The sequence below is a fragment of the Microcaecilia unicolor genome, chromosome 9, assembly GCF_901765095.1.
Source record: "Microcaecilia unicolor chromosome 9, aMicUni1.1, whole genome shotgun sequence".
In the NCBI taxonomy this organism is placed as follows: Eukaryota; Metazoa; Chordata; class Amphibia; order Gymnophiona; family Siphonopidae; genus Microcaecilia; species Microcaecilia unicolor.
The window spans coordinates 211944775-211958300 of record NC_044039.1 but is presented as its reverse complement, the minus strand read 5'-3'; the positions used below and the strand labels follow the sequence as shown (position 1 = coordinate 211958300).

The 13526-nt window shown below is 46.2% G+C and overlaps 1 protein-coding gene across 1 annotated transcript in view; it reads left to right on the top strand.

Moving 5' to 3' along the window:
- Positions 1–13526, top strand: part of SPATA7 (spermatogenesis associated 7) — a 116367-nt gene that overhangs the window by 26234 nt on the left and 76607 nt on the right. The window contains exon 4 of the mRNA XM_030214263.1: positions 137–184. Within this exon, the coding sequence (XP_030070123.1) occupies positions 137–184 (48 nt within the window). The remainder of the gene's footprint in view (positions 1–136; positions 185–13526) is intronic.

Here is a 13526-nt window from a genome sequence, read left to right as displayed (position 1 = left end):
GTTAAATTATTCAAACTGATTTGGTCGTTGCATTAAAATATGTAAAGAAATTTAGCCTTGTTTGCAAATTTGAGATTTTAAGTATCACAGATGTCCGGTAAAGTCCACTTATTTATCATTTTCTTTTTCTTTGCAGCTGCGGTAGACTCCTCTATGCCAAAGAGCATGCTGACAAGTATTAAATGTAAGTATTTTATTTACAGTTGTCTTAAAGCTCCTCAGTACCCAGAAATACAGGGTTGTGATTAAAAAGGAACATAGGACTGAGAGATCATGTACTGAATTGTTTCAGTGATATGCGCTGTCTACAAAAGAAAAAATGCACTTCAGCACTAGTGTAGAAATAATGAGTACAGCTGATGTAGTAGTATTGTAAGGATCAAGGTTAGACAGAACTTATAGTATGATAACTCAGCACTGTAACCAAAAATAATTATTGACAGTGCTACATGATATCAATTGGATAATAATACAGGGTGAGGCACAAAAAAAAAAAAAACCCCATAGAGCAGGGTTGTCCAACCTCGGACCTTGAGGGCCGCAGTCCAATCGGGTTTTCAGGATTTCCCCAATGAATATATGCTTGAGGTCTATTCGCATGCACTGCCTCCATTGTATGCAAATAGATATTCATTGGGGAAATCCTGAAAACCCGACCTGGTGAGAACCAAGGTTGGATACCCCTGCCTCTAGAGTTTTTTTTTTTACCATTTTCACAGCAACCACTTTGAGTTTTAACTAGAATTTTTACATACTTTTTAGTCCGCATACTTATGTATTACTGTTAAACAACATTTAATTATCTTAATCTGTGTTGACGTTACTGACATTTTAGCTTTACTATCTAGCTATTTTTACACGTTTAAAAATGTTCAAGCTAAACCACAATAAAATAACATCACTGAAATGATACAATTAACAGTGTGTCAGAATTTCACACACTGTGAAAGCTCAGTGTCCACCCCCAGCTTTACTTGTTCCATTGGTAAGCTATGTAGAAGATCACAGGAGGAAACTTAATTTTCTTAACTTACAGCAAATACCAGATGCAAATACCAGATGCTTATTTTGCTGAATATACCCGATGTGCCAAGCCAACTGCTGTTTTATTGCGCATGCAAGAACACCTCAGAAATCTTCAGTTGTATAACAGAACTTTATAGCTGTTCATTCTTGGATTCCAGAGAATCTGTATTAGACCAAATTAATTTTCAGATCTGAAGAAAGTCTTACGTTTAAAAGGATTTTATTCACTGCAATAGATTTTTTTTAAAACCAGATGCTTTAGACCAGTGTTTCCCAAGTCTGTCCTGGAGTACCCCCTTGCCAGTCAGGTTTTCAGGTTATCCACAATGAATATGCTTGTAAGAGATTTGCATATAATAGAGGCAGTGTATGCAAATCAAATTCATGAATATTCATTGTGGATATCTTGAAAACCTGACTGGCAAGGGGGCACTCTGGGACTGACTTGGGAAACACTGCTTTAGACCCTGGTAGTTGGTGGGAATGCCTGTGTAGGCACTCCAAGAGTCTTCATAAGATGTTGAATAATTTAAGATGATGAGATGGTATCTGAATGTGGGAAATTCACAATGTGAAAATGAAACGTCTGGCTTAATTTTCAAGCTTCTCAATTTTGTTAACCACAGCTGTTGCTGTCTTCAATGAAGCTTCTGCATGCCTTGTATGCTTTGCTTAAGATATCCAATATCCCTCTCCATATTCTGACTCCAAATCTCATGAGACGTTAACTTTGGTTCTGGGGAACTGAGGAACTGAGTTCGATTCCCACTTCAGGCACAGGCAGCTCCTTGTGACTCTGGGCAAGTCACTTAACCCTCCATTGCCCCATGTAAGCCACATTGAGCCTGCCATGAGTGGGAAAGCGCAGGGTACAAATGTAACAAAAAAAAAAATGCCCTTTGCATTCTTGTAAGGCATCACCTGTGTCCCATCTTATATCCCAGTCTAGCAATAGCCTCCCAGATGGAATTCAAGGTAACGGATGCAGTTTAACCAAAGACAATACAAGAGTTACCACTGCACTGTCCGAATATTCAAAGATGTCGCCAAAATGGATTTACTTACCATGGCCTCGGGTTGTTGTCCTGTGTCAGTGGCAGAAACAGGGACAGCAAAAGAAGCAGTCCCCGAAGCTTCATGAATCACAGATTCCAACTCTTTGGTGGTTAAATCCAGTTGTTAATTCTCCCGAAGGGAAGATTTAAATGAAGCAGCAGGAAATACTTCTCCACACAACATATTTTAACGTGAAAATGTGTGTCGCAGATATTATAAAAGCAAATAGCTGTGGTCTGTTATAAAAAGTCTGACTGCATTTTGTTGTGTGTTTTTTGTTGTGGTATTTTATGTTTTTAATTTATGTATTATATGTGTTTAGTCTGTGAACTGCATTGGCCATTCAAAGGTTCAGGGAAGTGGTACATGTCTTTTAAATAAATGAAAATAGAAGTTCAAAAACAGATTCAGCAAATTTGTGGCAGATAGATGATTCCCAGGCTATTGAATAGTCAGGGATGATATCTCAGGTACTACTACTACTACTATTTAGCATTTCTATAGCGCTACAAGGCGTACGCAGCGCTGCACAAACATAGAAGAAAGACAGTCCCTGCTCAAAGAGCTTACAATCTAATAGACAAAAAATAAATAAAGTAAGCAAATCAAATCAATTAATGTGAACGTGAAGGAAGAGAGGAGGGTAGGTGGAGGCAAGTGGTTACGAGTCAAAAGCAATGTTAAAGAGGTGGGCTTTCAGTCTAGATTTAAAGGTGGCCAAGGATGGGGCAAGACGTAGGGGCTCAGGAAGTTTATTCCAGGCGTAGGGTGCAGCGAGACAGAAGGCGCGAAGTCTGGAGTTGGCAGTAGTGGAGAAGGGAACAGATAAGAAGGATTTATCCATGGAGCGGAGTGCACAGGAAGGGGTGTAGGGAAGGACGAGTGTGGAGAGATACTGGGGAGCAGCAGAGTGAGTACATTTATAGGTTAGTAGAAGAAGTTTGAACAGGATGCGAAAACGGATAGGGAGCCAGTGAAGGGTCTTGAGGAGAGGGGTAGTATGAGTAAAGCGACCCTGGCGGAAGATGAGACGGGCAGCAGAGTTTTGAACCGACTGGAGAGGGGAGAGGTGACTAAGTGGGAGGCCAGCAAGAAGCAGATTGCAGTAGTCTAAACGAGAGGTGACAAGGGTGTGGATGAGGATTTTGGTAGAGTGCTCGGAAAGAAAGGGGCGGATTTTACGGATGTTGTAAAGAAAGAAACGACAGGTCTTGGCAATGTGCTGGATATGAGCAGAGAAGGAGAGAGAAGAGTCAAAGATGACCCCAAGGTTTCGAGCTGAGGAGACAGGGAGAATGAGAGAGCCATCAACAGAAATAGAAAACGGGGGGGAGCGGGGAGGTGGGTTTGGGGGGGGGGGGGGTACAATACTTAAATCTGGAAGGTTATGATAGGATGAACAACTCTACACATACCATGTCATTAGAGGGAGGATATTAGGCTAATCAGTGTTTTCCAACCAGTGTGTATGATACACACCAGGAAAAGTCACCATTTCCTGTTGCTCAGGTCTAGACCAGCACCTGGGCACAGGCCTCAGTACCTTGCTGTAACAGAATACAGGAGCTCTTCTGTAGGCGCATATATAGTCCTCTTGCCTCTGTCTTAGCTATCATATAACCCCTTCTATATGGAAATTAATGGGCATGGACAGCATACAGTACATGATTCACACAAAGCCTCCTTTTTTCCCCTCAGTTTCTTCCTCTTATTCCTTCTAGTTTCTGATTTGTTCCCAGCCTGAGTGCCTTGAACACCAGTTGTGAGTTGCTCTGGCTGCTGTGGAAGAGCTGTAGCAGCTGTATATGACAACCATGCCAGCTCTCCTTACCATATGGATTTCTAGTTTCTCTAGTTTATAAAGGGAACTGAAGTCTGGAATTGCTCGTATGTTTATGGAGAGGGACTTGGGGGATGAGATATAGTGAGAAGGCATTCATGAGTGGTGAGAAGCTAGGAGAAGGAAAGGAGCAGGGCTCCCAAGGTGGTAAGGAGCAGGAGTATCTGCAGGGTGAGGAACTTGGATAGGTAAGCAATGTACCAATGTTAAAATAAAAATAATAAAGTCTGAGCTTAGAGAGTGAAGTAGAGAAAGAAAGAGGACAGGACACCGAGTCTCTGTACAGTAGTAGGGACAAATTGTGGTTAAAGCACAAGGAAATTACTGAATGTGCTGAGAATGTTAATCTACAAATAGAGCTTGTACTTTATCCTGTATCATGGAGATGGCAAGAGAAAATTCAAAGGCAGTGACTGGAGGAACAAAACTAGTAGCAGTTATCTGCTCAGTATATGTGTGTGTATTTATTTAAAACAATTTATAGCCTACTTGTGTGTATCTCTTATTTCTCCAAGGACAAGCATGCCATTGTTCTCACAACTGGTTAACGTGACCTGTGTTGCCCAGTCTGGTGCTTGTAACAAACATAATAGAGCTTTGTGGAGCACGAGCCACGCTCCACTGCGCATGGGCGAGAGCCTTCCTGCCTGTCGCGAGAGCGCAGTTCTCACAGTTCTTCTTTTACTGCGGTGAGAACAGGACATGCTTTTGTCTTGTCCAGTAGAGCTCTCGAGTGCCTTTCGGCTGCTTTTTGGCAAGTTTTTTTTTTTTTCTCCCTTGTTCTGGTCTCTTTTTCCCTCCCTTTATTGTGTTTAGTGAATTTTGCCCCTTTTTAAGTTTCCTTATTTTTTCCCACATTGGGCCGCTTTTAGGCCTCGACTCCGGTCAGGTTCTCCCTCCATTTTTTTTTCTCTGGTGCATGGCCCCTTTTTTTGTCACTGTTTGATTTGGCCACGGAAGTTCCCTGTGGCTTTAAGTTCTATTCCCGGTGCAATCAGACCATCTCTGGTACGGACACACATTCTTGGTGTCTTCAGTGTCTAGGGCCTGACCTATCTTTTGTCTTCATATGAAGAAAAGGACCCAAGTGGCCAGAGAGGTTCAGTGTGAGAAGTTTTTTTGATCCTGGTCTGAATCGTCAGCATCGGCGTCGGGTGTTGCATCGGGGGCATTGGTATGTATGGCTCCTAGACCTGTTGACACTGGGAGTAGTTATGCATTGAGTGGGTCTCCACCTGTCTTTGACACCGAATACTGTTCAGGGCCCTCAGGATGGACCTGTGTCAGACCCGTCCCCGAGGCGACATGAGGATTCGACGTCCTTGTTGGTACCCTGAGGAGCCTTGATGACCGACTTCGAGTGGAGGCCAAGAAGCATCAGCATCGATCCTCCTCAACGTAGAGTGCCAGGAGCTCCGGGGCACTGAGGGATTAGGCAACCGAGAAGCATCGGATCCAAGAGAGGGGAAGCAGATCTCCTGGTTCCGACATTTCTCAAAAGGGCCAAGAGTTCTAGAAACTATGCTTCGGCGCCCCCAGGCAGGGAAGCTAAAACCTTGGACTCTTGGGCGTAAGATGTTCCAGGTCTGTATGCTCGTGTCCCGTATTTAATCATACCAGCTCTTCATGAGCATTTACTTGTGTGGTTCTGTGTGCAAGATGCTAGATTTGGCAGACTCCCACCGGAGCAGGCCGAACACTTCGCCAGTTGACCAAGCAGCAGAAGGTGTATTGTTAGTACTTGGCCAGGGGTGCCTATGACACTTTTGATGTGGCGTCCAGGATTTCTACCCAAAGTATAGTGATGCACAGACTGTCATGGTTGTGTGTCTCTGACTTGAAACCAACGGCTCAGCAGAGGTTGGTGGATGCCCTATGCCAGGGTGGGGGGATAACCTTTTTGGAGAGAAGGTTGAGATCATCGCTGACCAAATCAAGAAACACACTGATACCATCCATTCTCTCTCCTGCTGGGCACCTTCTGCATCTGCCTCCTCTAGAAGGTATTTTGGCAAGTCGAGAAAGGGTGCCAATTACTCACAGAGACATAGTTCTGCTGCCTCTTCTCGCTTGCCTCAGCAGGCACACGCCCAGCGTGCTCGTTCCCATCAACAGCCTGCGCCTAAGGCCCCTTTAGCTCCCCATTCGAAGCAAGGGGCTAGCATTTGACTGGCTCCAGCAGAGCATAGTCGCGGTACCAGTGATCATCCCAAATGACTTGCCGGTCGGGGGGACGCTGAAGTTTTTTCACAAAAGATGGCCCCTTGTAACCTCCGACCGGTGGGTTCTTCAAATAGTCCACCTTGGTTACGTCCTGAATTGGAGACAAAGACCACCAAATTGCCCACTGAGAGGTCATTACTTCAGCTGTCAGCACGAGCAGGTTCTTGCAGAGGAACTCGAAGCCCTTCTAAAGACTCATGCGGTCGAGTTGTTCCACCAGGGGAGGAAGAGTGGGGATTCTATTCCAGGTACTTCCTTGTGCAAAAGAAGACGGGGGGGGGGGGGGGGGGGGGAATGGGGACGCGTCCCATCCTAGACCTAAGGAACCTGGTCAAAAGAAAGTTCAGGATGATTTCCCTGGGCACTCTTCTCGCCATGATTCAGGAAAATGATTGGCTATGTTCTCTGGACTTAAAGGATGCTTACAGTACATCCCGATACTTCTAGCTCACAGGAAGTATCTTTGGTTTCGGCTGGGAACACAGCACTTCCAGTACTGCGTGTTGCCTCACATTAGTTCCCAGGGTATTTACTAAATGTCTAGTTGTAGTCACAGCATCGCTATGCAGACTGGGAGTTCATGTGTTCCCTTATCTCATCGATTGGCTGGTGAAGAACATGTCAGAGGACTAATCGGGTACTCAGGCTACTAGGGTTCATTTTAAACTACCCCAAGTCCCATTTCTACACTGCCCAGCAATTGAATTCATTGGAGCCTGGCTCAGTACGCAGAAGGTTCAAGATTTTCTTCTGTGGCCAAGAGCGGACACTCTAGTCGCACTGGCTTCTTGGGTTTGATCCTCTCAGCAAGTCATGGCTCCACAGATGTTAAGGTTGTTTGGCCACATGGTGTCCACAGTTTGTTTGTGTTGCCCATGACAAATCTTCACATGAGGTCTGCCCAGTGGACCCTGGCTTCTCAATGGTACCAAGCCACGGGGAGTCTGGAGGATGTTATCCGAGTGTCCCCAGAGTTTGCTCATTCCCTCTTGCTGTGGACAATTAGATCTAGTCTGATTCTTGGACTCCCATTCCAAATGCCTCAACTTCAAAAAGTGCCGACCGCGGTTGCATCTCGCCTAGGGTGGTGGGCTCATGTAGATGGGCTTCACACTCATGGTTCTTGGTCTGCCCAGGAAACGAATCTCCAGATCAATTTCCTCAAGCTCTGGGCAATCTGGAATGCACTAAAAGGGTTTCAGAGATCGGTTGTCTCAAAAAATTGTACTCATTCAAACGGACAACTGGGTTGCGATGTATTAACACCAACAAGCAGGGGGGCACCGGATCACGCACTCTGTGTCAGGAGGCCGTTCAGATGTGGCGTTGGGCTGTCCAACATGATATGCTCCTTTGCGCCACTTATCTGGTGGGCAAAAACAACAGCCTGGCTGACAGACTGAGCAGGGTCATGCAACCGCATGAGTGGTCTCTCAACATGGGCGTTGCCCGCGAGATCTTCCAAGCATGGGGCACTCCCTCAGTGGATCTCTACCACTCAGTCCAGTCACAAAGTCCCTCAGTTCTGTTCCAGGCTCCAGGCCCATGACAGCTTAGTGTCAGATGCCTTTCTCCATTGGGGGTCAGGCCCTCTAGGTGTATTCTTACATGCTTCTTGTGAGAAAGACTTTGCTTAAACTCGAGCAAGACTTCAGGACCATGAGTCTGTTCAATCCTTACTGTCCTCAACAGATCTGGTTCCCTCTTCTTCTGGAGTTATCCTCCGAAGAACTGTGGAGATTGGAGTGTGTTCCAACCCTCATCACACAGAACGAGGGCTCTCTTCTTCATCCCAACCTCCAGTCTCTGACCCTCACAGACTGGATGTTGAGAGCCTAGAATTTGCTTCCTTGTCTCTTCGTAAGAGTGTCTCCTGGGTCTTGCTGGCTTTCTACTACTACTACTACTACTATTTAGCATTTCTATAGCGCTACAAGGCATACGCAGTGCTGCACAAAAATAGAAGAAAGACAGTCCCTGCTCAGAGAGCTTACAATCTAATAGACAAAAAATAAATAAAGTAAGCAAATCAAATCAATTGATGTGAATGGGAAGGAAGAGAGGAGGGTAGGTGGAGGCGAGTGGTTACAAGTGGTTACGAGTCAAAAGCAATGTTAAAGAGGTGGGCTTTTAGTCTAGATTTAAAGGTGGCCAAGGATGGGGCAAGACGTAGGGGCTCAGGAAGTTTATTCCAGGCGTAGGGTGCAGCGAGACAGAAGGCGCGAAGTCTGGAGTTGGCAGTAGTGGAGAAGGGAACAGATAAGAAGGATTTATCCATGGAGCGGAGTGCACGGGAAGGGGTGTAGGGAAGGACGAGTGTGGAGAGATACTGGGGAGCAGCAGAGTGAATACATTTATAGGTTAGTAGAAGAAGTTTGAACAGGATGCGAAAACGGATAGGGAGCCAGTGAAGGGTCTTGAGGAGAGGGGTAGTATGAGTAAAGCGACCCTGGCGGAAGATGAGACGGGCAGCAGAGTTTTGAACCGACTGGAGAGGGGAGAGGTGACTAAGTGGGAGGCCAGCAAGAAGCAGATTGCAGTAGTCTAAACGAGAGGTGACAAGGGTGTGGACGAGGGTTTTGGTAGAGTGCTCGGAAAGAAAGGGGCGGATTTTACGGATGTTGTAAAGAAAGAAACGACAGGTCTTGGCAATCTGCTGGATATGAGCAGAGAAGGAGAGAGAAGAGTCAAAGATGACCCCAAGGTTTCGAGCTGAGGAGACAGGGAGAATGAGAGAGCCATCAACAGAAATAGAAAACGGGGGGAGCGGGGAGGTGGGTTTGGGGGGGAAAATGAGAAGCTCGGTTTTGGTCATATTTAATTTCAGGTGGCGTTGAGACATCCAGGCAGCAATGTCAGACAAGCACGCTGAAACTTTGGTTTGGATGCAAGGTGAGATACCAGGGGTAGAAAGGTAGATTTGGGAGTCATCAGCATAAAGATGGTAGGAAAAGCCATGGGATGAGATTAATGAACCAAGGGAAGAAGTGTAGATAGAAAAGAGGAGGGGACCAAGGAAAGATTCCACCAAGAGGTGTTACTCTTTTAAATGGAGGAGGTTTGTCATCTAGTGTGAGGGCAAAGCCTCAGATCCTATTTCATGTCCTGCTTTAACACCTTCTACACCTTTCTGATTCTGGTCTTAAGACCAACTCCGTAAGAGTTTACCTAAGTGCAATTAGTGCTTATCATCAATGTGTAGAAGGTGAGCCCATCTCTGGACAGCCTCTAGTTGTTTGCTTCATGAGAGGTTTGCTTTTGTCAAAGCCCCCTGCCAAACCTCTACCTCTATCATTGAACCTCAACATTGTTCTCACCCAGCTTATTGAAAGCTTTCGAGCCACTGGATTCCTGTCATGCCACTGGATTCCTGTCATCTGAAGTACTTGACCTGGAAGATTATTTTCTTGTTGGCTGTTTAGCTCGCAGCGTCAGTGAGCTTCAGGCCTTAGTGGTGGATGTGCCTTACACTAAGTTTATCACAACACAGTAGTGCTCTGCACATACCCTAAGTTTCTGCCTAAGGTTGTGTCTGAGTTCTATCTGAACCAGTTGATTGTCTTGCCAACATTCTTTCCCTGACCTCATGCCCATCCTGGCGAGAGCGCCTTGCACTCTATCGACTGTAAGTGAGCATTGGCCTTTTACTTGGAGCGGCCTAAGCCCCACTGAGAGTCCTACCAACATTTTGATTCTTTTGATCCCAACAATATGGGGGTTGCTATCGGGAAACGCAGTCGCTAATTGGCTAGCAGATTGCATTTCTTTCACTTATGCCCAGGCTGGGCTGACCCTGGAAGGGACATGCCAAAGCTCACAATGTGAGAGCCATGGCTGCATCTGTAGTCCACTTGTGGTCAGCTTCCATTGAAGAAATTTGCAAGGCTGCAATGTGGTCTTCAGTCTATACATTCACATCTCACTACTGCCTTGAGCAGGATACCCGACATGACAGTCTGTTTGGACAGATAGTACTACAGAATCTGTTTGGGGTCTAGAATCCAACTCCACCCTCCTAGGCCCATTTTATTTTGTTCCAGACTGCACTCTCACCCAGTTTGTATATAGTTTGTGGTTGATCTGTCTTCTGTCCTCACCATTGCGAGGCCCAATTGACCTACGGTTGTTGTTGTTTTCAGTGAGTCTGGATGCTAGGGATTCCCCACTGTGAGAATAAATAGGTCTGCTTGTCCTTGGAGAAAGCGAAGATACTTAAGCGTAGCAGGTATTCTCAGAGGACAGCAGACCTTATATGCTCACAAACTCCTCCCACCTCTCCTTGGAATTGTTTCCTATTTTTATTTTTTTATGCTTTAACTAGTAAAACAGGCCCGTTTCTGATAGAAATGAAACGGGCGCTAGCAAGGTTTTTCTCGGAGTGTGTATGTTTGAGAGAGTGTGTGTGAGAGTGACTGTGTGTGAGAGAGAGAGAATGAATGTGCGAGTGTGTGTGTGACAGAGAGAGAGTGAGACAGCTGGGTGCGAGTGTGTCTCCTCTGTCCCCTTCCCCCCCCCCTCCAGCCACCCAGTGATTCTCCTATCTCCCCTGCCCCCCCCTCCAGCCACCCTGCGATTCTCCTCGCTCCCCCTCCAGCCACCCAGAGATTCTCCTCGTTGCCCGTCTGTAGCCTTCCCTTCGACTTTGTTCCCTCTGAGTCCCGTCTGCTGAAGTCATTTCCTCTTTCCGTGAGGGCAGGACTCTGAGGGAACAAACTTGAAGGAAAGGCTATAGATGTTGAGTTTGTGCCTCGTGCTGCTATCCTGTGGTTAGTCAGTGCTGTTTGTGACGAACCTGGAAGTACGTGATGTCAATTCAGAAGAAGGATACAGCGTTAAAGGCAGCACGAACCCTTCAAATTTTCACTGCCACGGAGTCAGCTTCAGAATGTTGGAGGTGTTTTTTTATTATATAGGATATTGTACTCCATGAACCGCATTCTCATGGCGGACGAGAAGGCACTCGTGCATGCGCAGTGGAGCGTGGTCCGCACTCCACAAAGCTGTGTTATGCTTGATACAAGCTCTGGACTGGGCAACACAGGCCGCATTACCCAGTTGTGAAAATATAAGACTTGCTATATGCGTGTGTGTTATTTCAGTGCTTTGAACTGATGCTGTCGTGGGGGGGGGGGGAACTTCGGATCCTCCTCCTATGACACCAGCATGGTCCATGTATGTTTCCCTTTATTTAAAATTGGGAAGGGACTTTCAGTGCAGGCGGGGTCTTTGGTGCTTCCCTAGCACTTTTATTTTTTGTTCGTATGAAAACTTTCTTGACTTACACGCTCACATTATAGAATATCGCTGTGCGTACACATAGCACTTATGAATGGATGTCGCAGTATTCTGTAATCTTAGTATGCAAATCACCCCAATGTTTAGGTGCTAAGGTTATAAAATTAGATCATCTGTTTTTTTGTCTTTGCCAACAATTAGGGAGCCCTCAGAGCACGGACCTTTTCATGTAGCACTGCTCTATTAAAACAATTAGTAGTTTTGATTGCTATAATTAGCTTCTTTATCTGTGATGATCCGTTATGGTGCATGTTTTAAACAGTGGTTTTAACAGAATGGCTAAAAAAGTGGTCATATAACATTAATTCCTCTTGTTCATGTCTTTGTTTTTTATGGAAAATGACATAGGCAGCACCTAGATGACCTTTGTGTACAGAATCATTTGTAGTCCAATATTCCTGACAAGACAATATTGGAGGCTATTTTAACTTCTCTGCAAGTAGCTGAAATCTGCTCAACTGTTAGTCATGTAAACACAAATGATTATTTTCTCTGACATTCCTGAATGCTTTCCTCTCTGTCTGGCATAGATACTATTTATTGTGTTTATAGCACAAACTTTAGTAGCTGCTGAAAATATTTGCCATGACCATACTCCTTTCTCAGATCACTGCTTCCTTTATTCCACTGGTGCTAAAACTGGTCCTCAGAACCTCCCTAGCCACTTAACATTTTTTTGAGATATAAATATACATGCACTTTCATACTCAGGGACCCCATATGTTTAGGTTATTTGTCCCCTCCCTATTGTAAGATGACTATTCGCCTCCTGGAGCTACTGGGGTTTGTGATAAATTATCCAAAGTCCCACCTTCTCCCAGTGCAGAAACTCGAATTCATAGGAGCTCTGCTGGATTCTCGGACGGCTCGCGCCTATCTCCCAGAGACGAGGGCCAACAACTTGTTGTCCCTAGTCTCGCGGGTGCGGACGTCCCAGTAGATCACAGCTCGGCAGATGTTGAGATTGCTGGGCCACATGGCCTCCACAGTTCATGTGACTCCCATGGCCCGCCTTCACATGAGATCTGCCCAATGGACCCTAGCTTCCCAGTGGTTTCAGGCTGCTGGGGATCTAGAAGACGTGATCCACCTGTCCACGAGTTTTCTCAAGTCCCTGTATTGGTGGATGATTTGGTCCAATTTGACTCTGGGACGTCCTTTCCAAATTCCTCAGCCACAAAAAGTGCTGACAACGGATGCGTCTCTCCTGGGGTGGGGAGCTCATGTCGATGGGCTTCACACCCAAGGAAGCTGGTCCCTCCAGGAACGTGATCTACAGATCAATCTCCTGGAGTTACGAGCGGTCTGGAACGCTCTGAAGGCTTTCAGAGATCGGCTGTCCCACCAAATTATTCAAATTCAGACGGACAACCAGGTTGCCATGTATTACATCAACAAGCAGGGGGGCACCGGATCTTGCCCCCTGTGTCAGGAAGCCGTCAGCATGTGGCTCTGGGCTCGCCGGCATGGCATGGTGCTCCAAGCCACATATCTGGCAGGTGTAAACAACAGTCTGGCCGACAGGTTGAGCAGGATTATGCAACCTTACGAGTGGTCGCTCAATTCCCGTGTAGTGCGTCAGATCTTCCAGGTGTGGGGCACCCCCTTGGTAGATCTCTTCGCATCTCGAGCCAACCAAAAAGTCCCTCAGTTCTGTTCCAGGCTTCAGGCCCACGGCAGACTGGCATCAGATGCCTTCCTCCTGGACTGGGGGGAGGGTCTGCTGTATGCTTATCCTCCCATACCTCTGGTGGGGAAGACTTTGTTGAAACTCAAGCAAGACCGAGGCACCATGATTCTGATTGCTCCTTTTTGGCCGCGTCAGATCTGGTTCCCTCTTCTTCTGGAGTTGTCCTCCGAAGAACTGTGGAGATTGGAGTGTTTTCCGACCCTCATCACACAGGACGAAGGGGTGCTTCTGCATCCCAACCTCCGGTCCCTGGCTCTCACGGCCTGGATGTTGAGAGCGTAGACTTTGCCTCTTTGGGTCTGTCAGAGGGTGTCTTCCGCATCTTGCTTGCTTCCAGGAAAGATTCCACTAAGAGGAGTTACTTCTTTCTATGGAGGAGGTTTGCCGTCTGGTGTG